General features: G+C 38.9%; 2 protein-coding genes across 2 annotated transcripts in view; one reads left to right on the top strand and one right to left on the bottom strand.

The window, feature by feature from the left end:
* On the top strand, positions 17876-22613 carry LOC107604997 (pentatricopeptide repeat-containing protein At5g14080; the record flags this gene model as incomplete). Its single annotated transcript, XM_021104878.1, is given in 4 exon segments — positions 17876-18308; positions 19274-20540; positions 20542-22093; positions 22238-22613. Coding segments are annotated over 3 exon segments (1895 nt in total), but the record flags the coding sequence as incomplete, so codon positions are not given.
* Positions 23667-25995, bottom strand: part of LOC107647386 — a gene marked incomplete in the record, with an annotated part of 11052 nt that continues 8723 nt past the window's right edge. The window contains 4 exon segments of the mRNA XM_021105646.1: positions 23667-24329; positions 24405-24553; positions 24824-24896; positions 24987-25995. Of these exon segments, the coding sequence (XP_020961305.1) occupies positions 23995-24329; positions 24405-24553; positions 24824-24896; positions 24987-25995 (1566 nt within the window).

Here is a 25995-nt window from a genome sequence, read left to right as displayed (position 1 = left end):
CTTTGAGGTTTAAGCTCTCGTTATAGCAGTGACATGCCATCTTTTGATCTGCTTTTACCGTGGCTATCCCCTCTGTAGTTGGGAATTTCATGCATAGATGTGGAGTTGAGACTATTGCGCCGAGTTGATTGAGTGTTGTCCGACCTATGAGAGCATTGTAGGCTGAACTTACGTCGACCACAATGTAGTCTATTTTGAGGGTCCTAGATTGGTTCCCTTTTCCAAAAGTAGTGTGTAGCGATACGTATCCCAAGGGTTGTATCGGAGTATCTCCTAGTTCAAACAGATTGTTTGGGTATGCCCTAAGTTCACTTTCGTCTAAGCCGAGTTTGTCGAAAGCTGGTTTGAATAAGATGTCGGCAGAACTCCCTTGGTCTATTAGTGTGCGGTGTAAATTGGCGTTTGCCAGTATAATTGTGATGACCATGGGATCGTCGTGTCCCGGGATGATGCCAGACGCGTCCTTTTTAGTAAATGTTATCGCTGGGATGTCGGGTGCTTCCTCCTTTCCCTCAACGTGGTATACTTCTTTGAGATATCTCTTTCGGGACGATTTGGAGATCCCACCTCCTGCGAATCCGCCACGTATCATGTGGACGTGTCTTTCTGGTGTCCGAGGTGACCGTTCAGTTCGTCCATCATCTTCGTCTCTCCGTCTTTTTCTTTGGTCATCATCCCGGGTGGCCAGAAATTGGTCTAATTTTCCTTTTCTTACCAATTTTTCTATGATATTTTTCAAGTCGAAGCATTCGTTGGTAGAGTGCCCTCGAATTCGATGGTATTCACAATATTCCTTCCGATTTCCTCCTCCCCTTTTTCCTTTGAGTGGTCGCGCTGGGGAGATTTTTTCTGTATGGCAGACTTCTTTGTATACGTCGACCAGGGATGCTTTGAGAGGAGTGTAGTTGTGGTACTTTTTGATTTTCTCACCCTGTCGATCTTCTTTCCTTTTGGAGTCCTTGTCTTTGTCTCGGTAGGAGGCTCCAGATTTTGAGGTTTCTCCCAAAGCGTTCTCTTCCATGTTGATGTATTTTTCTGCTCGCTCCTGTACTTCGTCTAAGGAGGTAGGATACTTTTTTGATATGGATTGGCTAAAAGGTCCTTCTCGTAAGCCATTGATAAGCCCCATGATGGCGGCCTCTGTTGGTAAACTTTGTATGTCCATGCATGTTTTGTTGAATCTTTCCATGTAGTTACGGAGGCTCTCCCGATCTCCTTGCTTGATCCCTAGTAAGCTGGGTGCGTGTTTGGCCTTATCTTTCTGGATGGAAAATCTGGCCAGGAACTTTATGGCCAGATCGTCGAAGTTTGAGATGGACCTCGGAGGTAAGTTGTCGAACCATCTGATCGCCGTTTTTGTGAGAGTTGTTGGAAAAGCTTTGCAGGGAACGGCATCCGAGGCATCGGTAAGGTACATCCTGCTTCTGAAATTGCTAAGATGATGGTTGGGATCTGTAGTGCCATCGTACAAAACCATATCCGGAAGCTTGAAGTCCTTTGGAATTTTGGTCTTCATGATTTCCCTGGTGAATGGGTCCTGTTCTTTGCGTGATTTTTCTTCAGGAGTGGTCCGAGGAGCTTTTGTTTTGAGGTCGGCTTCTAATTGCTGTAGTTTTTCTTCTAGTTCTCGACGTCGCCGTACTTCTCTTTGTAGATCTTTTCCGATCTCCCGTTGTTGCTGGGTTTCTTTCTCTAGCTGCTTTAAACGATCTTGGAGTGCTTCCATGGCTCCCGAATTTGGTGAGTTTTTGTCCCTGTTGGATTCCGGTGTATCCTTTAGCGTAGTGTCCGCGTTCTTGTGATGTGTTCTGTTCTCCAGATCTGAATCGTGGTCATTGTCATGGCCGTCCGCCATGGTTTTGGGATGACTTCCAGGTTCCCCGGCAACGGCGCCAATGTTCCGAGGGTTACCTGAAACTGGAGGTCGATCTCGGATGAGATCTTCTGTACTGGTCGGAGATAACGTGTCTGGCTGGCTGATGACGGCCGGAGCTATTGGGTCCGACTCGTCGGATTTGCTACACTGCTGATCCTTGGCCACCGGAGGGTGGGGGGTACCTGCAAGAGACTCCGATGCTTAAGTTAGCACGGGTATTAAGCAGGTTTTTTATGTAGAATCAGAGTATGAGTTATACCTGGGTGCTCCAGTGTATTTATAGTAGCGTGGGCTGACCTTTCTGATAAGATAAGTTAGTTATCTTATCTTATCTTATCTTATCTTGAGTGAAGTCAGCTTATCTTCAAGGGAACCGCCTTTATCTCTATAGGCTGGGATTGCCTTTGGATTCTGGGTCGTGTTCCTCTATTTGGGCCCTTTTATTGGGCTTTGCTGTCGATTTGGCCGAGTTCTTCGTAAAGAAGTCGGTCCGCTTGACCTGAACAGGTCGGTCGCTTCGCTACTGAACATCCCGTTTCGGACAGCTCGACCCTGGGTATGAACACTAAGCATTTTGTTTTCCAGTATTACCACCGGATACATAAATGCCACAGACACATAACTGGGTGAACCTTTTCAGATTGTGACTCAGCTTTGCTAGAGTCCCCAATTAGAGGTGTCCAGAGCTCTAAAGCACACTCTTTTTGCTTTGGACCACGACTTTAACCGCTCAGTCTTAAGTTTTCACTTGACACCTCCACGCCACAAGCACATGGTTAGGGACAGCTTGGTTTAGCCGCTTAGGCCAGGATTTTTTTCCTGTGGGCCCTATCCACTGATGCTCAAAGCCTTGGATCCTTTTTATTTTACCCTTACCTTTTGGTTTAAAGGGCTATTGCATTTTTCTTTTTCTTTCTTTCTTTTTTTTTCGCTTTTTTTTTCTATTTACTGCTTTTTCTTGCTTCAAGAATCATTTCTATGATTTTTCAGATTATCAATAACATTTCTCCTTTTTCATCATTCTTTCAAGAGCCAACAATTTTAACATTCATAAACAACAAATTCAAAAATATGCACTGTTCAAGCATTCATTCAGAAGAACAAAAAGTATTGCCACCACATCAAAATAATTAAACTATTTAAAATTCAAAATTCATGTACTTCTTTTTCTTTTTGCAATTAAAACACTTTTCATTTAAGAAAGGTGATGGATTCATAGGACATTCATATCTTTAAGGCATAGACTCTAAGACACTAGTGATCATGTAATAAAGACACAAACATAGATAAACATAGAGCATAAAAATTTCGAAAAATAGAAAATAAAGAACAAGAAAATTAAAGAACGGGTCCACCTTAGTGATGGTGGCTAGTTCTTCCTCTTGAAGATCTTATGGAGTGCTTGAGCTCCTCAATGTCTCTTCCTTGCCTTTGTTGCTCCTCTCTCATAATTCTTTGATCTTCTCTAATTTCATGAAGGAGGATAGAATGCTCTTGGTGCTCCACCCTTAGTTGTCCCATATTGGAACTTAATTCTCCTAGGGAGGTGTTAATTTGCTCCCAATAATTTTGTAGAGAAAAATGCATCCTTTGAGGCATTTCAGGGATTTCATGGTGAGGAATCTCCTCATGCTCTTGTCCATGAGTGAGATCTCTTGTTTGCTCAATCCTTTTCTTAGTAATGGGCTTGTCCTCATTAATGAGGATGTCTTCCTCTATGTCAATTCCAACTGAATTGCAGAGATGACAAATGAAATGAGGGAAGGCTAACCTTGCCAAAGTAGAGGACTTGTCCGCCACCTTATAGAGTTCTAGGGATATAACCTCATGAACTTCTACTTCCTCTCCAATCATGATGCTATGGATCATGATAGCTCGGTCTATAGTAACTTCAGACCGGTTGCTAGTGAGAATGATTGGCAGCCTTGTCCAGATTTCTAGCAGGATCAGCAATAAGATCTCTCCCCTTCTATGCTACTCTAAGAGAGGAAAAAAGGTTTGAATGGACAACATAGTGTGAGCAGGCATTCCAAGATTTCAAAAGATTCCTGGGACAGCCACCTATTCTATCTCGGCCATGGGAAGGAGAACCACTTATATTATACCTCGCAATAGGAAGTCAGGCAGTAGCCTCAGCATTAGTCCGAGAAGACGACAGTGGGCAACAACATGTATATTTCATCAGCAAAGCATTACAAGGATCCGAGCTGAACTACCAAAACAAAGAAAAATTTGCCTAAGCTCTCATACTAACATCTCGACGACTTCGTCCGTACTTCCAAGATCACACCATTAGGGTTCGAACCAACCAACCCATAAAAGGGATTTTGTAGAAAACAGACTTAGCAGGCAGAATCTTGCAATGGGTAGTTGAGTTGTCTGAATTCGACCTTTAATATGAAACTCGGATAGCCATCAAATCGCAATATCTGGCCGACTTCATTACAGAATTTACAGACACCCCAGAAATCTCTACAGAATGGAATCTCTATGTAGATGGTTCCTCAAATAAAACTGAAAGCGGTGCGGGTGTGATAATAGAAAGCGACCAGGGAACCCAAATCGAGCTTTCCCTCAAATTTGGGTTCCCTGCCTCAAACAACCAAGCTGAATATAAGGCGCTACTGGCTGGTTTGAAACTGGCTAGGGAGGTTGGAGCTCAAAAGCTTATCATCTTCAGCGACTCACAAGTAGTCACTTCACAAATAGCAGGGAGCTACCAAGCCAAAGATCCCACCATGAAAAAGTACCTGGACAAAACCAGGGAACAGCTCAGACAACTCGGGGAATATGAGGTCCGCCACATGCCCCGAGAACAGAATGTCTGAGCTAACGCACTCTCAAAACTAGCCAGCACCAAACCAGGGGGCAACAATAGAAGCCTCATCCAAGAAATGCTGCAGAACCCGTCAATCTCGGAAGAAGAAAAGTCCTAGCCATAACAAGTCCGGATCAAGGATGGATGACTCCCATAATTAACTACCTCAAAACAGAAACACTCCCCACAGATAAGAAGGAGACAAAGAGGTTAAAAAGGGAGGCATAATACTACACTATCATAAACAATACTCTATACAAAAGAGGGATTTCAATACCATTGTTAAAATGTGTACTGACTTCCAACACAAAGGAAGTTTTAGAAGAAGTATACAGTGGCATCTGTGGTAATCATCTCAGAGCACAGGCACTTACCAAAAAAGTACTCCGAACCGGATTTTATTGGCCAACTCTACAAAAAGAAGCCACAGAGTTCGTAAAGACGTGTCCACCATGTCAGAAACAAGCCAACTTTCACATCGCCCCGCCAGAGGAGCTCATCAGCGTAATCTCACCCTGGCCATTCGCAAAATGGGGACTCGACCTTCTCGGACCTTTCCCTCAGGGATCAGGACAAGTCAAATTCCTCATAGTAGGGGTAGACTACTTCACAAAATGGATCGAGGCAGAACCTCTAGCTAACGCCACTGCTCAAAGAAGTCGAAAATTCCTATATAGAAAAATTGTCACAAGGTTTGGGGTTCCATACTCCATCACCACAGACAATGGCACCCAATTCACAGATGCAGGCTTTAGAAAGTTAGTGGCCGACTTGAACATAAAACACCAATTCACCTCCGTAGAACATCCCCAAGCCAATGGACAAGCCGAAGCTACCAACAAAGTCATATTGGCTGGGCTAAAACGGAGATTACAGGACGCAAAGGGAGCCTGGGCTGAAGAGCTCCCACAAGTCCTATGGGCATACCGAACAATGCCACATTCCACCACAAAGGAATCACCCTTCCGATTAGCTTATGGAATGGAGGCAATGATCCCAGTGGAGATTGAAGAAGTGTCGTCCAGAGTGATTCACTATAATGAAGAAGCCAACTCCCAACTTCAAAGGGAAGAACTCGACCTACTTCCAGAAATTCGAGAAAGAGCTCGGATCAGGGAAGAGGCATTGAAACGTCGAATGGCTTCAAGATACAATCAAAAGGTAGTGCCGCAAAGCTTTGCAGAGAACGACCTCATCCTAATCCGAAATGATATCGGAGCAACTCGACCTAGAGAAGGAAAGCTAGCAGCAAATTGGAAAGGACCCTATCGAGTCATAGAAGTACTTGGAAAGGGCTACTACAGACTGTCCGAACTCGAAGGGCGAGAGCTTTCTAGGTCATGCGCCTGCAACCTAAGAAGGTACTATAGTTAGGGGTAATAAAGGATCTTAGGATAAGGCGCACTCTTTTTCCTGAAAAGGTTTTTTAATGAGGTGCCAAGCCAAGACCTACAAATTGCCCGACTTAGAGGGATAAAACTCCCACATGTATATATCTGCATTTTCTTTTGAATAAAATTATTTAGATCTTCTACAAATTCTCAAGACGCATTAATCTGAAACGTTAAAAATTCATCGCCCGATTATAAAGCTACAGATCGGCAGAAAGTGAAAATCAAATTCACTGCACGATCGGGATAAATACCAACAAAGATGAAAATCAAATTCATCAGAAGGTCGACCAAATGGGAATTAAACCCAATTTCTACAAAATCGGCAAAGATGAAAAAAGAATAATGCAAGAAGTTGTCGAAAGTGATCTATAGAAAGGACCTGACGAGGTCTTAAATAAATGGATTGCTAAAAAATAACTTAAAGACCAGCCGACGAAAAGAAGTCGGATCGGTCGAACACAATAACCAAAGTTATAAAAAGTAAATCCTTGGAAAGAGGTCTGGCCAGCCCTATAAAAGAGGATTACTAAAATAACTTCGAAGGGCCGACATGATGAAGTCGGCCCAGAACATAAAGTTATAAAAATAATCCCTGAAAGAGACCTGAACAAGGTCCAAAAAAGAGGATTACTAAAATAACTTCGAAGGGCCGACATGATGAAGTCGGCCCAGAACATAAAGTTATAAAAGTAAACCCTAAAAGAGACCTGACAAAGGTCCAAAAAGAGGATTACTAGAAATAACTTAGAAAAGACCGACATGATGAAGTCGGCCTCCCACAAACAAGTTATAAAAAGTAATCCCTAAAAGAGACCTGACAAAGGTTTAAAAAGATGATTACTAGAAATAACTTAGAAGGGACCAACGCAAAGAAGTCGGCCCAAAAAACCAAAACGTTATAAAAAGTGATCCCTAAACAGAAGACCTAACAAAGGTCCAAACAAAACGGATCACTAGAAATAACTTCAGGCCGAAGTAAGGAAGTCGACATACAAGTTGGACCCAAATCAAGCCACAAGTATGAAAATACAAAGGCAATCCAAAGAGGTCAGACAATAAGGCTCCAACACTCCCAAAAAACCTAAAAGGTACCAGACAGATGCAGACAAACATGTCATAAAAAGCACAAGATATAATAATAACAAACTCAAGAGGCCACCAAAATCAGCCCCAAGAGCTTGAAATTAAAAAAAAAGTTGCTAAACAAGCAACTAAGAAAGTAGCAAAAAGTCAGAACCACCATTTACAAAATATAAAAAGTTCAAAAGCCCACAAGCCGGGCTATCTACACAAAAATTCAGAATAATCATTGAGGATCCGAAGACTTCTCAGCAACATCAACACGGGGTGAAGGAGGACGAGTCTGAAGAGGCACCGCATCCACTGTCCCATCATCCCGGTTCAAGATTTGAAAATCAGGATCCGACTGGGGATAACCAACCTCAGATAAAGGAATTGAAGAAGTCAGCGCAACAGAAGCTTTGGTGGCAGGCACTGAAGGAGGGTCGACATCATCATCATCAGGGTCATCAGGGACAATTTTACCATCCTTTACAACGTTATTCAAGCTGAAGAGAGTAAGGTCGAGCTCGGGTGCAAGAACCCGGACCTGCTCCTTCAGGTTCTCATAAGCAGCAGTTACACTACCTACAAGGTGGCCCTGTAGCTCGGTATAATCAGCTCAGGCAGACTCTAAATCATCCCTGAGACGCATCATTTCCCTATAGGTCATGACATAACTCTCCTTGTGCTTCAACGCCGTGTCTTCAGCCAACTTCGCAGAAGCCGCCAAGGCAATAGAACTAGCCTTTTCATCCTCCAACTCTTTCTCCAACTTGGTCACCTTCACCTCAAGCTCCTCCTTCAAACCCTTCATCTGGTCAAACTCCAACTTAGCCTCCTCCATAAAAGCCTTTGTAGTATGAATGGGAAGATCCTGAGCAGTCCGATATAAAGCTGCCCCCATGTGTGCCATTTTGATGCTGCTCCAAGTAATAAAGTCCAAATGGCGAAGGAGAAAAACATCGTCAGTAGGGATGGTGCCATAAGGACCAATTTGCTGGTTCACAAACTCGATAGCATCAAAATCAGGGGCATCAAGGTTAAAGGGCTCAGCGGTTTTCTGCTTTTTCAGTGGAAGAGCGCCAGAGGTAGCGACAGAAGCCTGTGGAGGATCAACCAAACGAACCCGAGGAGTAGGAATCATCCTCCTCGGTCCAGGAGAGCTCGGTACGGATGCCTTCGACTGAACCTGAGAAGACCCCTCCCCGGCCATCTTGGCCAAGATGTTCTGAGCTGCAATAGCTTTCCTCGCCTTCTTAAAGGCCTTCATAGATTCATTGTTTTTCACCATCTCTGGAAAAAACACAAAGATTGTTACAAATCAAGAGAGAAAGAACAAAGCTTGACAAAAAAGGAAACAAAACGAAAACTAGATAAGACAACCACTACCCAACTCAGCTCGGAGAAGCGAAGGATCCCCTAAAAACCTTTTTGTGTCAAGATAAGGAGGATGTCCCCAGTTCTCCTCCAGCACGTTAACAAAGGCCTATTCGACCTCATCCAACATCTCCCACGTATACCTCGACACTAAAACATTCTTTTGCCACTCTAAGGAAAAGGCGGGCTCATCGTTCTCATCCAGAAAAAAGGGATGAGCTCCTTCAACAGCTCGAACCTTAAAGAAATAATTCTTAAAGTCGCGAAAAGATTCACCAAACATGGAAAAAACTTTCTTTCTCTGGGAAGCTCAGAAAGAAACCCAGGCGGCCTTCTTCTTAACCACCCCAGTCTTTGCCAAAACAAAGAGATAAAAGAAGAGGGATTGCGAAGCAGGGATACCTAGTTCATGACACAGCAACTGAAAGATTTTTATAAAACCCCAGGAATTGGGGTGAAGCTATGATGGAGCTACGTTACAAGACCACAATAGGTTGGTCTCAAAGGGGTCTAAAAGAAGAGTAATATTCATTTGACTAAAAAAGAAGTCGTACGCATAGAAAAATGGGCGTTCTCCAACAATTCGGGTAGAAAAATAAACCATTTCTTCAGAATTGGGAGATACAAGCTCATAATTCTTTTCATCACTACCATTACTACAAATCCTATGAAATTGCCTAAGCTGCTGACAAAACTCAGAGTCAACCAACGAAACACACAGAAGAACCATAGAATCCACCCAATCAGCCATGCCCTCAGGGACTTGGGAAGATGTCTCAACAATATTTTTGCGAGAAGACATGAGGTCAACTAGTCCTACAGCAAGAAAGAAGAAAATAGATTACCAACCAAAACATCTCGGGCAAAGTCAAAATCAACTCATAGCAGAGCATGACTCAAGCATACAAACAAGTAAAAGGAAAACCCCAAGACAAGGTCCAGGGCATCCTTTAGAGGCAGTGACAGAGTAAGGACTTAGAAAAAATCTACAAGACTAACATCCCAACAAAACTCTCAGCAAAGAAAAGCCCTTTTCCAAAAGGCAACATCCTGAGAAAAAAGAGATAAAGACAAAACAAAGTCATCAAAAGAGCAACAAAAATAGTAGTTCAATCAGAAAGCAAAACGTGCAAAGCCCTAATCATCAGGAGAATGCCAGAAACATGCATCACAGCAACAATTGAGCATAACGACGCGAAAAAGTTCAAACTTTCCAGCATGTATTCAAACGAAAAATCAAAGCTTTACCAAAAAACCGAAGGCAAAGCGATGAAAGAAGTAAAGAAGCGGAAAGTAGAACCAACCTGGAAAAAGGAGAAAGCTTCAAAGAAGTTGAAGACGGAAGATAGAATCTGGAATCGCCTTTCGGAACAAAGAAAGCACCAACAGCGTCGCAAAGGAAACGCAAAACAAGAAGACAGAGAGAAAAAGGAGGGGAAGTTACAAAGAAAAGGAAAACCATTTTTTGTGTAAAATTCAAAATAAGGGGGGCAAGTGAAACGGAACATTAAAGATCAATTAATGAGGGTATTAAACCCTTGCACATTCCCAAGGCTAGAGCGCTAATGCAAAAGCGCGTGCTTTTAAAAAAAACTTACGAAAAGGAAAAAATGTTCCACATTCAAAAAAGAAGAAGACTCTACAAAGAAGAAGTCGACAAAATGCTCGAGTTTGGCTTCACCAAAGAAGGATCGAAGTTCTAAAACTAAGACTCGACCTCCAAAAAGAAAGACCGAACTCGAGCAGGGGCACTGTTCATACCCTGGGTCGAGTTGTCCAACCCAGGATGTTCTATCGACAAGACGACCGACCTCTTCAGGTCAGGACAATCCGACCTCTTCTCAAAGAGCTCGGACAAATCACCAGGAAAGCCCAAAAAGGGTCCAAATGGAGGAACATGACCCAAATCCAAAGGCAGCCCAAGCCTATAGAGATAAGGGCGGTTCCCTTGAAGATAAGATGACCTCACTCAAAAATAAGATAAGATAAGATAAGATAAGATAACTAACTTATCTTATCTAAAAAGGTCATTCTACACCATTATAAATACACTGGAGCACTCAGGTATAACTCATACTCTGATTCTACTAAAAACCTGCTTAATACCCTTACTAACTTAAGCATCGGAGTCCCTTGCAGGTACCACCACCCTCTGGTGACAAAGGATCAGCAGCATTACCAGTCCAACAAGTCGGACGCGACTGCTCCGGCCACCGCCCACACGCCAGACACGTCATCACCGATCAGTACAGAAGATCTCGTCCGAGATCGACCTACAGTTTCAGGTAACCCTCGGAACAAATCCCATGCCACCTTCATGTTTCATCAAGCACATAGTTTTTCAGCTAATTAGGTGCATTTTTCTTTGATTGGGCTCATCACCCCAAATGAAATTCTTCTATAGCTTCTCTACTTTGTAGCATATGACTTTTGGGACTTTCTCATGTTGCATTTGGTAGCTTAGAGTTGGGCTAACAGAGGATTGGGTAAGAGTCATCCTTTCAGCCAAGAACCAGCATTTACTCTTCCAACTTTTTAGTTTACTGTGCACTCTATCTATCACATCTTTGAATTTTTCTTTTCCTTTCTTATTGTGTATGATTTGGGGTCCAAGGTACCTGATAAATCCATATTTTATGATATATTTTGTGCTCAATTTAGGTGATTTATTCAATCCTTCACTCACTTATTCATGTAAATTGCATGGTTTTACTTTCCCTTCCTTATTATGTGATATATGTGAAATACATGTTTCCTATGCTTTGAAAATTATTTATTTTAATTACCCTTTATTACCATTCGATGTCGTGATTTGTGTGTTGAGTAGTTTCAGATCTTCTAAGGCAGGAATGACTTAAAGGATGGGAAAGAAACATACAAAAATGGAAGGAAAGCACAAAATGGAGTTTTTGAAGAAACTGGCAGCAACGCGAACGCATGGACGACGCGGCTGCATGCCTAGCGCGAAAAGGCAGCGACGCGAACGCGTGACTGACGCGGATGCGTATCTTGAGCAGAACGCAGATGACACGTACGCGTGACCGAAGCGAACGCGTGACAAGGAAAACTCCCAGATGACGCGACCGCGTGACCCACGCAGACGCGTGACAGATGCCACGCACCAGAAACTGCAGAAAATGCTCCCAGCGATTTCTGAAGCCCTTTTTGGCCCAAATCCAAGTCCAGAAAATACAGATTAGAGGTTATAAAGTGGGGGAATTCATCCATTCAAAGAGAGCTCTCGAATCAGTCACTTTTCATGATTTAGATGTAGTTTTTAGAGAGAGAGGTTTTCTCCTCTCTCTTAGGTTTTAGGATTAGGATTTTTTATTATTTCAATTTAGTATTCCAACTCCTTATCAGGTTCAATATTCCTTTTGCTTTATATTTCTCTTTTGCTTTCAGATCTTTTAAAGCTTTCTTTTAACTACTTTTGTTGCCAATTTGGCTTATGAACCATTCATGTTTAGATTTGATTTTCTATTTAATATAATTTGAAGTATTTCAGAATTATGATCGCTTTCCTTTAATTATATAAATAATTTATATTTTTTCCTTTTGGCTTTGGTTGATTAATTGATAACTCTTGAGTTGTCAAACTCATCGTGATTGATAATTGTTATTTTTGCTAATTGAATTGAATTCCAATAAATCTAGTCCTTTCTTAGGAATTGGCTAGGACCTGAGGATCAAACTAATTAGTCTGCTTGACTTTCCTTTGCTTTAGTAAAGGTTAACTAAGTGGGATTAGAACTCAATTCTCATCACCATCAATAAGGATAACTAGGATAGGACTTCCAGATTTTCATACCTTGTCAAGAATTTATTTTACAGTCATTTGTCATTTAAATTGCTTGTCCCTTACTTTCAAAACCCCCAATTTACAAAACTCATAACCAATAATAAGAACACCTCCCTGCAGTTCCTTGAGAAGACGACCCGAGGTTTAAATACTTCGGTTATCAATTTTAAATGGGTTTGTTACTTGTGACAACCAAAACATTTGTACGAAAGAATTTTCTGTTGGTTTAGAAGCTATACTTACAACGCAAATACATATTTTTACATTTCTTTACCGATAGAAAAACTGTTCGTCAGTACCTTCCTAGCTCTTTCTATTCTTTATAATTAGTAATATTGCCACTTTCTTTCTTATGCTAACTTCTGTATTCTTTGAGAAAATAATAGAAGTTTTTTTCTCATTAATGACATGAGAAAAATCGTCTGCAAAAATGAGTAAATCGTTTGCAAACATGAGGTGAAAAACTTTAGGTCCTAATCTCCCAACTCTAATCGAGTTCCACATCCCCTACAGCACTCTTTCTTCAATGAGATGGGATACTTTATCCATACATATCACCAAAATATAGGGAGATATAGGATCTCCTTGTCTAATTTCTCTTTCTGGTATGAATTCTTCCGTTCTACTTTCATTTCAAAGGATATTGTAGGACACAGTGCTGACACATTGCATGGTAACATTGACTATCTTCTCTGAAAGCTTGAAGTCTTCCATGCTTACTTTCATGAACTCCCAATTTAGTCTATCGTATGCCTTTTCAAAGTCTATTCTAATTGCCATGAATCTTTTTTTTTCTTTCATCTTTTTCATGGTTTGCATAAGCTCCTTAGCTATGATGATGTTGTCATGGATTTTTCTCCTAATATAAAGCTAGATTAGAGAACTATGATCCTCTCGTTCAGATGAGGATTAATTCTATCAACTAAAATATTGGTCAAAATCTTGTAGTTAACATTGCATAACCCAATGGGTCTAAATTGGTTGATGAATTCAGGATTCTTGAGCTTCGGGATAAGAGCGATAGGGTTGAATTGGCTTGTTTGATATGTTCAAGTTCATTCTAACATTTTTGGATGAAGTCACACACTTTTTCCTTCATGATGTCTCAGTTTTTTTTTAATGTCAATGCCAGAAACCCATCACTTCTAGGTACTTTAAGTGATCCTATGTTAAAGAGAGCATTCTTAATTTCATTCTCATTCGGTGCGACTATGAGTCTCCTGCAATTATAGGAACTAAAATTAGGAAGTGAGTAGTGGATTAATCCAAAAGGAACAATTGTTACTTCTTCTTGGTACAAATTCTTGAAATAATTGACTATGTGGTTTCTGATCTCCTCCCCTTCTGTTATCCAACCTCCATTAGTTGCTTTTAAGTTTGAAAATTCTGTTTTTTCCTTTCCTAACTATGACTTTGGTGTGATAGAACTTGGTACAAAAGATTTTTTATTTGCCTAATATGTCATTCAGCTCTTTATTTAAGCTAAACTCTAACTCATCTAGGTAGAATTTTTTTCCGTATTCACAGCTTCTTTGAATCTCCTCTATCCTATTTAAGATTCTTCTTTTGCTCTTGAAGATATTGTTAAAGCAATTCTTATTCCAATCACTAAGGTCTTTCTTGAAAATGTCTAAAGAAATAGGTAGAGAACTATTGCTATTCTTCCAACTCGTATTTAACAGATTCTGAAAATTTGGATGTAAAGTCCAACTTCTCAGCGATGGTCAGCACCTAACAATTGCTTATCATCTATTTTCTTGTATTTTGTGGAGTTACTCATTTGAGATGATTTTTTTAGATTTTTTTTTTTTTGCCCATATACTAAAGGGAAGACCTTAAAATTCGAATAGACCAAACTTATAAAGCCCGTAAATTCAAAAAAGAAAAATTAAATAGTAATTGAATATCTAAGGGAGTCAACCAAGGTGGATTGATCGAGTGGTTAATTCACTCGCCTACTTAAACAAGTATCAATAGTTTAAATCTTATTTTGTGCATTTAAGGTAGTTATAAAAATCAAACCAATCCAACTGACCAGATCAAAAAATTAGTGAACCGACCACAGAATCAGTCCGAGCAGAACATAAGATTGGATAAAGAAAAGAACCGATAAAAACCGATTTGACCCAAAAGGTTTTGGTAAAAACTGGTGAACCGAAAGTTTGTGAAACCCAAACGGGTTCAATTTTTAGAAGGAAAGAAAAGAACCATATTCCAACGAACGATCTCCCTCCCTTCCCCAACCCACTCACTCTCTCACTCTCAGAGTCTGAAACGGGCCAAACGGCGGAAGCTCAACGCGGTGCCTTAACCTTCTCCCTCTCATCGCACGGTCACCATCTCGTCGCCGGCAACTCTGCGTCCGCCAGCTCCTGCCCTTCCCTGCTGTTGCGTCGTTTGTACCTCCGTCCGCGTCTGTCGCATCCGTCTGCGTCGCGTCGTTCATGCACCTTCACTACATTCGCCATCTCCTGCGCCTTCACTGCGTCACCTCACCGGTCTGTGCTTCGTGGTGGCTCGCTTCTCTTCCTGCGGTCAAGGCGTCAACCATCCCTGGTGAGTTTTTTTAATTTTTTAAAATTATTTTATATTAATTTTTAATAATTTGAGTGATTTTTGTTGTTCATATCTTTTAATGTAGGTTTAAATGGTTAATGATTGATTTTTGCCCTTTTTTTTCATGATTGTGGCTGTTTAGTCACCAAAAAAAAATGGTTAATGGTTGATTTTTGCTATTTTTTTTTATGATTGTGGTTGCTTTTTTCATGGTTATGGCTGGTTAATGGGTGATTAATGCTGCTTGGGGTTGATTTGTTTTATGTAGATGATGTTTTGTGGTTTTGTAAGAATGTTGATTATTGATTTAATTTATAATAGGTTTAGATAAATTGTATTTATATGTAAAACTAACTGATTTAATTTGTGTATTTTATCTGAGTTTGTTGTTTTTTTTATTCGGTTATTATGTGTTGTTTGTGTGTTGTTATTTAGTTCGATTTGGTCTTGTTTGTTATAGATGTAGTGTGGTGTTATTAGGTCTTCATTGTTTGTTATGGTTTATGAGTATTTGATCAAGAGGCGTTGGATAGGAGTTTGGTGTGTATGTTATGGGGTGAAAAACTGAAAATGACCTAAAATGGGAAGGGGGATCACTAAGTAATGCTGAAGGTATTCTATGTTTGTGGGATAAAGAGTTGGGTTAACTACTAAAAATGTTCTTAAATTATTTAAATTTAAACGCGGATAAAAATATACTCAAATTTTATTATTGACAAAAATGTCTTTAAATAATTTTAAAATACAACAAAAATATCCAACAGTAAATATATTTTTTCAAAAAATACCTTAGATATTTAATTTTGATATAATTTTTTGCAAGTATGATTATAAAAATAAGATATTATTATACTTAAAATTTGGTGATTTTTCGTTAAGTATACTTTTTTTATAATTTTTTGTTAACAACCAATAATATTTTTAAAAAATCACAAAATAATATATACTTAATAAAAAATTACCAAATTTTAAAAATAATAATATCTCATTTTTCTAATCATTCTTGCAAAAAATCTCATCAAAATTCAATCTCTAATGTATTTTTTGATAAATACATATTTAATGTTAGACATTTTTGTCGCATTTTAAAATTATTTAAAGGTATTTTTGTCGATGGTAAAATTCGAGTGCATTTTTGTTAGCGTTTGAATAATTCAGAGACATTTTTATAGTTAATCCAATAATATACCATCAAAAGCCATTTTTATTTTATAAAGCCATTTTTACCCGCCACAGTTGCTTTTGTTAAAAGAGTAAACTACCAACCCGATCCATCTCCATTTCTCAGAATGACAACGCGACTCCTCATAATAAAAACGATCAACTTCGATCCCTGTTATCTACTTCCGTGACACAACGCGGTCTCTGTTGGTGTTTCTTCGTCAACTCTAAATGGAAAACGTTGACGTGTCAGGTTTAGAAATGGACAGAGGCATAATTGTCTCTAAATTCAAATTGGTTAGAATTTATTTGTCCTTATTCTTTAAACAATATTTTTTTCAAATTATTTTTTTATTATTATATTAATATTCTTTTTTCAATATTTTATTGAATATATAGTATAATAAGTACAAATTAATTAATAAATTATTTAAATTTAAAAATATCTTTAATTAGAAGATACATTTGTATGATATAATATTTTTTATTTTTCTTAGTTTATTAGTTGTAAGCTCTAAGTGGTCTCATGCATATTTTGATATGAGTATACTTATTTTAGTGTGAGATGTATGAATACTCAATTATTATTATCCCAATATTTTTAGTTCATTATATAAATATATTTTGTTTAAGGATAATTTTTATTATTTAAAAATTATTGGAGGGACAAGAGGCTATACTTACATAGAGTAGCTATAGGTATACTATTTGTTATGTTTACAAAGTGATGTAGTAGCCTTGTAAAGTATAGCCTATTCTTTTGAATTCTGGTAACTATTAGTGCTAAAAAGCGTAACATTTGGTCCTAAACAGCATCACTTAAAAAATGCATCATATTCTCAAAGGCTAAAAGTGTAACATTTGATATAGAAAAGTGTAGCCTTTGAGAATAGGCAACACTGGTGTAGGTATCCCTCACAAAAAGTCTCTGAAGCCTAAAAAACGTAACCTTCACCTAAGGCATAATTTTTTTTTCATTTTTGGCTACACTTTTCAAGTGTACCTGAACGAGTGTTTTTCTTGTAGCGAATAAGGACAAATAAACCGCTAACCAATTTGAATTTAGAGATAATTAGGCCCCTGTCTATTTCTGAACCTAACACGTCAACGGAGAAACATCCACAGGAACCGCGTTGTATCATGGAAATAGAAGACAGGGACTGAAGTGGATCATTTTTATTATGAAGGGTCACATTGTCATTTTAAGAAATGGATAGGGCCGAGTTGGTAGTTCACTCTTATTAAAAAGTAGGAGATTGACTTTTGCTCTATAAGCTTGTGCCGGTGGCACGTACTTTTAGAAAAAATAATTATAAAATATTTAGAGGCAAAAGACTCTCAAAAGTCTACCCAAATTTCGTTGTTATTTCTAAATTAGTTATACGTCGATTTTTTTAAACACAAGCTAAGTGAGTACCTACAAAAAATATTTTGATATCCAAATTAACACTAATATATATTTATTGTTGGACATTTTGTCGCGTTTTTAAATTATTTTTATCAATATTTGAATAATTTGGAGGCGTTTTGAATGGTTAACCTAAAGAGTTTATGAATAATGATGTATATGGTCACGAAGGATGAACTGTGGGTAGCAATTAAGGGTTTCATATCAGAATGGTGGGTGTAATTTGCATGTTCTGAAAATCGGACCAAACTGACCGGTCGAAATGGTCTAACTACAAACCGATAATATTAATGATCTGGTCAGACATAAAACCATTGATCAAAAAACTGATGAACAACTGTTGAACCGGAATAGAACCGGTCGGTCGAACCAAACGAGACCTGGCCGGTTAAGAAAAAACCGGAAGCTCCTTCGTTTCTTTCTCCCTTTCTTTCTTTCATTCAGAAAGAAATCACAGAAACTCAGACGAAAAACCCTAGCCCTGTAAGCCTACACCACCGCCGCGAGGAGTGGCATACTGCACCGTCCGTCTATCTAGCTTCCCTCGTGCTCCAAGTCTTCAACCCCTGTTCGCTGTCACCGATCGCAGCTGCTTCCTCGAGCTCGGCGTCCGTCGTCTTTGTCTACTCAGCCGCATTTCCGCCTCGCCGTTCACCGTTCGAGTTCGCATTCGCGTTCGTCTGGAAGCCACGTTGCTCTGCTTCAAACTCTGCGACCAACCCGCGCGCTCCACCTAGCCGTCGAGCTGCTCCTTTTGTCGCCGCCGTGAGTTCCCTAAACCCGCCACCAGACAATACACCACAACACTAATACTCTCCTTCAAACTCTGCAACTTCTGATTTCTATTACAATAAGTAACTATTTGATTTGGTAGTGGTTTGGATTTTTTTCATAGACTGAATTAAAGTATACAATAGTTATGCTCTCTTCTCTATCACATTGATATTAAGCTTTGAATTCTCTTATTTCGTTTTACTTTTACCGCACTCGACATGTTTGATGAAATGCTTTAACCATATTTCTCTCGTTGGTTTTATAATTTCTAGCTTTTAGAAACTTAGTAAGTTGACTGCATGTGAAATTAGAATAATTGGATCTTAGTAATTAGGAAATTTTAACTGCACAAACAGCAGCTTTGCAGAAAACCTATTAGCATGATGATTCCACTTGAATTTGCTAATTGTTCTTGTGGTGTTGTTCTGTTGTTCTTCTGTTATTTTTAATTATTTTTTTCTGTTTTTGTTGTGATTTTCTGTTCTTGAACTTGTTAAGTTAATAATTTGCTAAATTGTTTGGCTGCTGTTGTTTTAATTTGCTAAATTGTTAGGTTGCTGCGATTTAATTTGTTGGATTTTCTATTTAGGTCTTGTTCTTGTTTATTTGCTAAATTGTTGTTGTGTATTTATTGTTGTCTTTGAGATTATTGCTGGATATTGGTGATCATTGATTTATTATATGCTTCATGCTTTCATTGTTTTCTTCTTCCGAAGGGAAAAAAATCTGTTTTCATTGTTTTGTTGATTGTTTGTTTTGTTTCAGAAATCAATTTTTTTGTGATCAGTGCTCAAACTCTGAATGCTGTTCTGCTGGGTTTGCTGTGTTTGTTTTGTTTCAGAAATCAATATTTTGTGATCAATGCTCAAACTCTGAACGTTGTTCTGCTGTTTTTGTTTTGTTTCAGAAATCAATTTTGTGATCAATGCTCATACTCTGAATGTTGTTCTGATTTAAGGCTGTGTTTGGAAGAGGTGATTGATTTCTGAGTGTTGTTTTGTTTTTGTTTTAAGGCTGCGTGTTGTGTTCAATTTTCATTTTGTAGGAAATTCTTTGATGTATATAAGAATTAAGAAGGAAGACTATTTCAACTGTATTACTCTGTTGATTCTGGCCTGCTACAAGCTTGAACATAGAATTGAAGAGAGAAACCCTTTATTATTTCATCATTGGCCTATTTTTGGTATTGCATATTATTGTAGTTTGTTTATTCATAGAACTAGTTGTTTATGATCCCCTTTTTAAGTAAAAAAATGCAGCAGAAGAGTGTTTAGAACCAGTTGCTTTATTCATTGAATTTTTATAGAATCAGGTGTTTATTATAAAACGGTTTTTTTGGTTGAACTACGATTGAACCGGTTGAACCAGTGAACCAGTAATTAGAGCTGTTCGATGACCGGTCCGGTTTTTAGAACCTCGGTAATTTGTTCTATTTATTGACCACAAGTCAAAGAGGAGAAGAAGGAACAATGGAGGGTGTTGATTGCATTAAAAATAAGGTGTCGAGTGCCGATTATGATAGGGGTTTTTAATGAAATTAAATGGAAGTGGGGGTCTCAATGAAAAGTGGGAATATGATATAGAGGATAGGAGACTGAGAAGCTGTACCAATAATGGTTGAGATGTTGATTATGTTTGGGGTTTTATGCCATATGATTTCGAGCTCATATATCATAGTTTCTGGGAGATGTAGCATATCTTGATGTTGATGTGTTTTGTAAGTCTGCGTAGTTTTGTGTTCTATTTTGTGGAATTGATCTTGGATAACAATAAGATTTTGGGTGCTGGTTTTGTTTTTGTTCTGCTGTGATGATATTGTTTCGGATGTATGATTGCCTAAGAACTCACCTTCCCATGTTGGATCATTTACGAGCGTTTGAAGTATATAAAAGAAATCAATGAGAAATTTTTACTATGAGTGTGACTTAAAATTTTTCTAGAGGAATGTTCATGTAAAAAAAAAAAATCATAATTTCAGCCTTTGCATTATAAACTTCAATTTTAGGGGGTTTTTTTTTCTTGATTAATCTGTGGACAACTAATTATTTAAGTGAGACTAGGTCAATCGGTTCAACCAATGACCCATCAGTTGAACCGATAATTTAGTGACCCAATAGTCTGATCGGTTCGATTCTGATAACTATGCATGGCCACCAACAAACCCTTAACATCATTCTTTTCTGCATGAGCATCTTCCTTCTCAACATCATTCCTTTTTCTCTGTCTTCAGGACCCCGTCTTGATTCTTGATGACCAAATTTAGTGATGAATCGGGAGGCGCGAGACCTGGCAGTTCGAATAAGCAGAGCTCTNCATGCTCTCCGCTGCCGCCACCACCTATCGCCTCCTCTCGTCTCCGCTGTCATCAACCCCTTCCTTCTCCGCCACCACTCCCTCGCATTGGGCTTCTTCAATTGGGCCTCTAACCAGCCCAACTTCGCCCACACTCCCTCCACCTTCCACTCTCTCCTCTCCTCCCTCTCCAACTCCCACTCCCAACACCACCAAAACTCCGTCCTTTCGCTCCTCAACCAAGCCAAAGCCCTTAACTTCCCCCTCCATAGCTCCATTCTCCGCTCCGCCATTTCCTCTCTTCTTGCAACGAACAAGATTCATAATGCATTCTCTATGTTTAGGGAATTTTCTACTCTTGCCAACGAATTGGGTGGCGCCACATGTAATAGGTTACTGGCTGCACTTGCTTCTGCTGGGTACTTGGACAGTGCGTACAAGGTGTTTGATGAAATGACTGTTAGGGGTGCCCCTTTGAGTACCATGGGTTTTGGGGTGTTTGTGTGGAGGGTTTGTGAAGAGGGTTGTTTAGATAGAGTTTTAGCTGTTTTGGATAAGGTTAAGGATTGCTGTTTGGGGATTAATGGGTCGGTTGTGGCAGTTTTGGTTGTTCATGGGTTGTGTCGTGCCGGCAGGGTGTCCGAGGCCTTAGGGATGTTAGGTGAGCTGAGGGGCAAGGGATGGAAACCTGACTTCATTGCTTATTGGGTTGTTGCCTCGGCACTGCGAAGAATGCGAGATGTGGCTGAGGAAGTGAAGGTTTTGAAGATGAAGAGGAAGTTAGGGGTGGCACCGAGGATTGGTGATTACAAGGACTTGATACTTGAATTGGTTTCTGAGGGGCGGATTAATGTGGTGAAAGAACTCGGGGAGATCATTGTTGGTGCTAATTTTCCCATTGATGATGATCTTCTCAATGCCTTAATTGGATCAGTTTCGAGTATTGATGCTGAAGCTACAATTATCTTTTTTGAGTTCATGATTCGTAAAGGGAGGTTTCCTACCATTTTGACTATTAGCAATTTGAGTAGAAATCTGTTTAGGCATGGGAAGGTAGATGAGATGTTAGAGGTGCTCCGAGTTCTGGATTCTCATAACTACTTCAAAGATGTGGAGGGTTACAATGTGATGGTGTCGTTCTTGTGCGAAGCTGGAAGAGTGAAAGAGGGCTACGCTGTTCTCCAAAAGATGAAGAAGAAACGGATCATTCCTAATGTGTCATCTTATAATTATGTGATGGAAGCGTGTTGCAAGGAGGATCTGCTGCGCCCAGCAAGGAAGCTTTGGGATGAGATGTTTTCATGTGGATGTTCTGGGAACTTGAAGACCTACAATATTCTGATAAAGAAGTTCTCTGAAGTGGGACAAACTGAAGAGGGTTACAAGCTCTTTCAGCACATGTTGGACAAAGGGTTAACACCTGATCACACAAGTTACACCTCTCTTCTTGAAGGGCTTTGTTATGAGGACAAACTTGAAGCAGCTTTTGAGCTCTATAACAAGCATGTAAAACAGGACATTATCCTTGCAAGAGATATAGTAAGCTCATTTGTATCATCACTATGCAAGAAAGGTACTATTCAATTGCACAGATATTTCTTACTTAACAATGTTCTATGGTGCCCAATGGAAGTTCACAATTGAAAGCCTGGCTTGTACTTTGTAAGCTTTGCTCCATCATAAACATATGCTCATATTTTATTTCTTTTCCATGCAGGTTATCTTATGGATGCTTCCAAACTACTTTGCAGCCTCAATAATGATATAGGAAACACAGAGGCCCATGTAGTTTTGCTGAAATGTTCGGCTGAGGCAAAAGAAATTCCAATAGCCATTGAGCACCTGAAGTGGGTTCAGCAAAAGTCACCTTTAATGTTGCAAGATATATGTGCTGGACTTTTAGCTTTTATTTCTTCTGCTACATTTCCGGAGCCAATATTACAGTTACTGCAAAAAATACAAGACTTTAATTTCCCAAATAAAGGACATCTTGAAGGATGTGTACATAGATGATTATGGTGGTTGAATTCTGGGATTACAGCAACCTTGTTTGGAAAGAAATTTTAACTAGCTAGAGGTAGGTTGAGAGCACAGAAATAACTACTAGACTTTTAGTATAAGATCAATATTGGCAAAAAAATGAGAAACAAACAAAAACAAAAATTAAAACAAAACAAAAAGAAAAAGAAAAAAAGATGTACCAAAATAGCAGGCTTTTTTTTATCATCTAATCTTTTAATAATAAATTATGTCTAATATTATATCTGACTGAGTACTTTTGTTCTTCGAAAACCTATAAGCCATTATAAATTGTCCAATATTTATTTGGTATTTATTTTTCTTTCAAGGACCTACAAATTCATCGTAAAATTTTTAAAGGATCTTAGTATTCTTAGGTAGCATTTGTTTTGAGGTATTGAGACAGAAAATGAGAGATTAAGACTCAATATCATGTTTGTTAGTGCAGAGACTAGTACTAAAATTTCTGTTTTTGTCTCCAAAATTTCAGTATTTCAGTACTTCCAAAAAATAAGGACACAGAGGACTAAAATTTAATTTTTAAAGATGAAGACTGAAACTTTAATAACATTTTATACCTAAAATACCCTCATTTCAATCAATTAATTCCAATTTTATCCTTTGTGCAAATTAAATTAGAATTTCATTCTTGTTTTAATTTCTATCTCCCATTTTGCACTAAACAGAATACTAAGATTTATTTAAATCTCTATCTCTTAGTCTGAGTCTCAGTCTTTCCGTCTCTATCTCTCCACCAAACACTACCTTATAGTCTTATTACTCTTCTGTTTAAATAATGTGTGGCTTTATTAGGCGATAAAAGGATAGGATAGATAGATAGAATATACGTTTTAGGATTTCTGCCCCCAACCGAGTATGCAGTGCAATCCTTTCATATGCGAATACGAACATCATTAATTTTATTTCAGATAACATTAATTTACAAGTTACAAACATTATACAATAACAAATCTAAAAAATCCTATGAACAATCGACTATTACATTATTCATTTGGCACTGACAATGGCTTAAAATTGAACATAATTGTGACTTACATTGTACTGAAACTAAGAAAAACTATAGCAAGTAAATAAACGATCCGCCGCGAAAAGAAAAAATAAGGGGATTAAGAAAGTAATTAGTTGTCATTAATTCTACTGTCCCGCAAAAATCGCTGAACCATCCGTCATACGAGAATGCATAGCTTCCTCGAATATACACTCATCAGAGACTGTACACACTAGTCATCGCCAAACGGGATTTCAAATACAAATATCTATTGCACCTATCGTAAAAACAGATGTATTGAATATTATAGCTATGCTATATAACGGCCTGTACACCATTAAACCCTAAAAACCCCTCCCAAATAAAAAAAGAAAGGAAAAACTATTTCGAAGAAAATAGAATTGAAAAAATTTACAAACTAATCTACATCTGCAAGCAATAAAGTATCAATCATCAGGGCGTTGAATCTCACCCATCATGATCCGGTTGCTGGAGACCTTGAAACCAAGTAGAGAAGGATCAATCTGCTTCCCTTTCTTTCCTTTCTTCTTGCCGCTTCGCGCTGCCTGGAACCCACCATCAGATGGCTCGGTGGCACCTCCACTGGCTGCATGTGCATCCACCTCAGGAAGAACAGGCTTTTTAAGCATGTCTATAAAAGATGTTTCCGCCACAGCACCTTCACTGAAGGAAGAAGTTCTAAATCGAACTTCTTTCTTTGCAGAAGCCTGAGCATCCATCATGCTACTCATTGACGAATTTCCAGATGGTTCTCGTCGTCCTACAACAAATGTATTTTCATTGAGCCAAGATATTAAAAACAGAAAGGAAATGTAGGCAGTTGAAAATTACATACCTTCACCAGATGCAGCATTCATTATATTGTTCGGGTTAGTATGGGATCCAGTTGGTTGGTCTGACTGAACATCAGGGGAGGATAAAACACGAGATACATGGGGTCGCTTATGGAAAGCATTATCAAACTGTTTCGTTGAACTAGCGATTCTGAAAATCAACAACAAATCAAACTTACATCAGTTATAACCAGCATTTTCTGTGGCGATTAAACCATTTATACCAATGCATTCAGTTAAGATAGAGGATGACAGACATGAGCATCAGATACATCCAAGATACCATTTTTCAACAAGCTGCGATTCAGATAAAATAATTGAAAGCTTCTTATAGAAAGCCAGCAGACAGATCAAAACATTTACTAGTGTACAACTAATTAAAACTTGAGCCAAAGCATAAATATTCTAAGAATATTGTTACCTGTCACTAGAAACCTCATCTGCACGTGAGTTATTCAAACCCATATCACGACCAAATGAGCCCCCATCACCTCCTGCATAGTACCATATAGTATATTCAACTATTATATAAAAGCACAAAACAAATAAAAAAAAAGCATTTATGCATTTGCAATATATATTACCTGCACTGCTTAGTGAGCTATGTCTACTATGGGCCATAACAGGCAGTTCCATGGAATTCATCGTACTCTCCACTTGATCGGACAAGTCTAACATCCCAGGAATAGACTTGCTCATTGTGCCACCTACAAATTCATGCCTCTGCCCCTTATTTGTCTCCAACTCAAGTAAATCTTTTTCCATAGATTTACCCATCATGAGAGGAATTCTGTAATTGGGATTTAAAGTATCCTTATTACCAGATAACAGAGATTGCTCTTCCAGTAATGATCCAGATCTAGACCGAAGAGGCATTCTCTCAGTATTCCCTATATTATTGTATTGCTCAGTAATGTGCATGTTGGCTAAATGATCATTCAGTAGGGAATTGGATTTAGCACTCGAAGCCATTTCTAAAAATGGATCATTAATATGGACTTGCTGATCCGGTGGAATCTCAAAAGGATGGATTATTGAGCCAGCCTCAGACACTTGCCAAGATTTTTCATGACTTATTGATGAAAGAGGATGCCACTTATCAACAGTTGAAGGTTGGGCAGAATGAAGGCCCAGTTTTTGATTAAGTATGTCCATATAACCATGTGCTGAACTCTCTTCATGAGCTCCCATAGATGCAGAAATGTTCAAATCTGTTGATACAATGGTATCCCCTAACTCCCTCCTCTGCCTCATAGCTTCAAGGTGTTGCAGCTGCATCCGTGGGTCAATCCAGCTGTTCTCAACATGTCCGTTGTTGCCAGAGAGGGAACTCTTGAATGCATCTGAGTGATGACCATAAATATCATCAGATGATTGTAGGTGGTGAGAAGATAAAGAACCCAGTGGATCAGTTGGGTGCATATAACGACGACGATCTTGTAACTCCCTTCCATGGACAGAAATAGGTGCAGACCTCTCAAACATCATGGGATTAGTATCAAAGAACCCTCTCTGATTCTGCTCAGGAAGATTCCTTCCTAGATAATTTAATTGCTCCTCTTGTGCTAAAAGCCTCTGTTGCTGGTTGTGGAT

This window comes from Arachis ipaensis, chromosome B06 (assembly GCF_000816755.2).
Source record: "Arachis ipaensis cultivar K30076 chromosome B06, Araip1.1, whole genome shotgun sequence".
NCBI lineage: Eukaryota > Viridiplantae > Streptophyta > Magnoliopsida > Fabales > Fabaceae > Arachis > Arachis ipaensis.
The sequence above is the reverse complement of the archived record's forward strand: the minus strand, read 5'-3'. Positions and strand labels throughout refer to the sequence as shown.